This window comes from Eurypyga helias, unplaced genomic scaffold (genome assembly GCF_000690775.1).
Source record: "Eurypyga helias isolate BGI_N326 unplaced genomic scaffold, ASM69077v1 scaffold2720, whole genome shotgun sequence".
Taxonomy (NCBI): Eukaryota; Metazoa; Chordata; class Aves; order Eurypygiformes; family Eurypygidae; genus Eurypyga; species Eurypyga helias.
In genome coordinates this window covers 419-3,578 of record NW_010227432.1, presented here as the reverse complement: position 1 = coordinate 3,578, position 3,160 = coordinate 419, and the positions used below count along the sequence as shown (strand labels likewise).

Below are 3,160 nucleotides of genomic sequence, written 5' to 3'. Positions count from 1 at the left end.
TGACAGAGCTTGAATAAATAAGTGTAGACTGGTTTTTATCATTTCCTTTATATACTACAAAATACCATTCTACATCTAGCTAGGTAAAACAAATAAAAATGTCATGTTTACGAAACAGGTTAGTAAATCATTACCAAAAGCCCAGAGTTAAAATGGCTCTTTAGATAGAGTGACGGAGTATTTGGAAAGCACAGTGAAAACTTTAAAGCCAGTATGTTTTAAATTCTCACTAGTGAGGACATGCAGTGCTGTTCTTGCAAGGATCCTCTCTCGAATCCTATATTATTCACCTAAGAGCAATTTCAAACAAACAAACAAACAAAAACACTCCAGAAATGAAAAATAATGTGACTATTCCATTCTTCCTGTCTTCATAAGCATTCTGTAATTCATAATCCCTCTTCATATAATTCTCTCTGCCTCTTTGAACCTCAGTTATCTAATACATAGAAGGAGAAATTAAAATAAATTACTATTACCCACCTTTCCTTCTCCTACCACTTAAGTTATAATTTTTTTAAGTGCCTTGGGTGTAAAGCCAGTGCCTTTTTGCAGTCCCACAGTGCTCCCACTAAGTGATATAAGGAAATCAGTTCTAACTGAAATTTTGGGAGATCTAATGCAGTATAATAATTAAGATACACAGACACTACATAGAGGACTCTGTTCATCTTATGGAAAAAGTTATCATTATCAGGCAGCAACTATTGCCAATATCAAGCTAAAATATTACACGTTTATTAAAAGGAATGTTGTGATTTCAGGCTATTTCAGCAGTAGTTTGACAGTAATGACAATTTGTGTTTTTCACATCTTTACCTTATATTGTACTAACCAAGGTAATTTGGGGAAGGGGGTGTAAAATAACACTGTCTATTACACTTTGCCAAGTGTATCAGCAAACACAAAGCCAGTTAGATGACCTTCACTGAAACGGAGAAGTTTTGGTGGGTTTTTTAAAAATATTTTTTTTCTAAAAGATACTTATGCTGACACATTTATTATAATGAAGTACACTCCACCCTCACACCTTCAGCTGTGGGAGGCAAACGTTTTGTAGAAATGAAATTACTGTTGCAACAAGGTTGCTTATGACATTGTTTAATACAAAAAGGAGCCAGGACACAGTACATTGATCGGGGGTGGAGCGTATTGTATATACAGAAGAGGGGCATTACTTCTATTCTGCCATCTGACAGTCATGTGGGAAGAAGGGACAAAACCAAATGTTTCCAGTACTAAAACATGCAGAGACAAATTGCTTATTACAAGTTGTATGCAGCTCAGAATAATAATTAAAAAAATAGACAGCTCTAGAAATGCCCCAGTTACTTAATTTGTTTAGGTTTTTTAATACATATTTAATACTCTGATCTTTCACTTCAAAACTTAGAATTAAGCAATGAGTGAATAGGATCCAAAATACAGACAAGGCATTGCTCACATCACATTAAAAGGCATCTTTTAAATGCAGCTGTGGATTTCTAAACTTAGACTGAAGAGGATTCTTAGTGGCTTGGAATCTGAAATGCAAGATGAACTTAGCCACTTTACATCTATTTTCTTTAAGTGGAATTGTAAGTATGCAATAAATTGCTGTTTCAAAGAGGCAACATGCAGAATTCAAACCTATTTGTTTCTTGCAGGATTCTGTTGACCTGTGCATGAGGAGGTATCGAAGCAGTAGTGCAGTGACAATCATTACAGCGATACAAATCCACAGCTCAAGCATGAGATCCTAGAGGCTGGATCTTTTGGAGAACGGTATACTTGGTGTTGCTCCTCAAATACATCACTTCCTTTAACCAATGAATTTAGCTTCAGGAAAACAGCTGCTCACCAACTTTTTTCCAAAACAAAAAAAAAAGGCAGGGAGGCTGGGAGGAATGAAGAAGTGGAAAGAGCTTTTGCATTATGATGACATTTAGCAGAGAGCAGCAAAGAGAAAGCAAAGAAAGAAGACAAATAATTTAACTGTGATAGATTTCACCCAGAAAGGTGAAAGCATTTACCCCTGTTAATATCCTGCCAGAGTTCACTGGGACAAAATTTGGGTTGCAGCTACAGGCTGAAGCAACAGTGTTGAGAAACAAAACCCAACATTTACCCCCCTCCTCAGTCCTCCCTTCCCCTCCCAGCTAGCGAAGTATGACTGATGCTTTTGGTTGGCTGCAAGGCAAATATCAGCTAGAAACTCATTTAGCTAGATCCACATCCATGGCCCCAGATGTTGAAAACTTATCATGGATTAAAGCCATGAAATAAAAATAATAATAAAAAAAATTTCAATTTGAAATTTTATTAGCATGTTGCTGGAATGGTCAACATCGATCGACAGGAGAGACTTTGTCCACACACTGAGAACAGCCTTCCTGCACCTCCCCCCCGCATCTCTTCTTCCTCTCTCTCGCTTCTTCAGCATTAATGCTATTAAAAGCCAAACAAAATACTGGCTATGGGTGTAAAGAATGCTGGTTTTCTGGAATGTTGCCATGGATCCTGCTTCCAGTCGAGTCCCACGGAAGGAGGGTGCAGCCTCCTGTCCCTCTGGCAGGCTGTTCTCCCCGGGCAGGGCAGAAGGAAGAGAGCCACGTACCCCCGCTACTCCCTATTCCTTCCCGTCCACTATCGCCAGGTCTTTGATCACCCTCAGTTTGCCACTGGCGTCGATCCTGCGCTTCTCGCGTATTAGATCCTCCAGGCTGTGGAACCTCACCGTATGCACCTTGTTCTCTGCCAAGTGGATCTTGAGATAGTACTGCTGCTGGTGCTGGGTGCCGGCAGCCGCCTGCAGCTCCCCCCCGGCTTTGAACTCCCTTTTCCCGAAGCGGCACCAGGCGGCGAAGCTCTCGGAGTTAGTCCAGCAGATCTCGTCGCTTTTTAAGCCCAGGTGCCCGCAGGCGTTTTGCACCACCAGCTCGGCCAGCAGCGGGCGAAAGCGGTACCAGCTATTCACCACCCGGCCCACGTTGCCCGCCGCCGCCTCGTACAAGCTGTCCTGGCGGATCTGCCCCTGGTGCAGGTGGATGATCTGCCCGCCGCCCACGTACACCGCCCAGTGCGGCGGCGGGTGCTCCGACGGCCCCAGGTAGAGCAGCTCCAGCAGGTCCCCCGGCTTGCAGAGGGCAGGCAGGGCTGACACCGAGTAGACGCTGAGGTC

General features: G+C 42.7%; 1 protein-coding gene across 1 annotated transcript in view; it reads right to left on the bottom strand.

Annotated features, from left to right (window-relative positions):
• Nucleotides 1-2,280: 2,280 nt before the first annotated feature.
• The window catches only part of FAM84A (family with sequence similarity 84, member A), a 1,227-nt gene continuing 347 nt past the window's right edge, over nucleotides 2,281-3,160 (bottom strand). Inside the window, 1 exon segment of the mRNA XM_010156090.1 lies at nucleotides 2,281-3,160. This exon segment is cut by the window's right edge and continues 16 nt beyond it. Within this exon segment, the coding sequence (XP_010154392.1) occupies nucleotides 2,609-3,160 (552 nt within the window). The 3' untranslated portion in view covers nucleotides 2,281-2,608.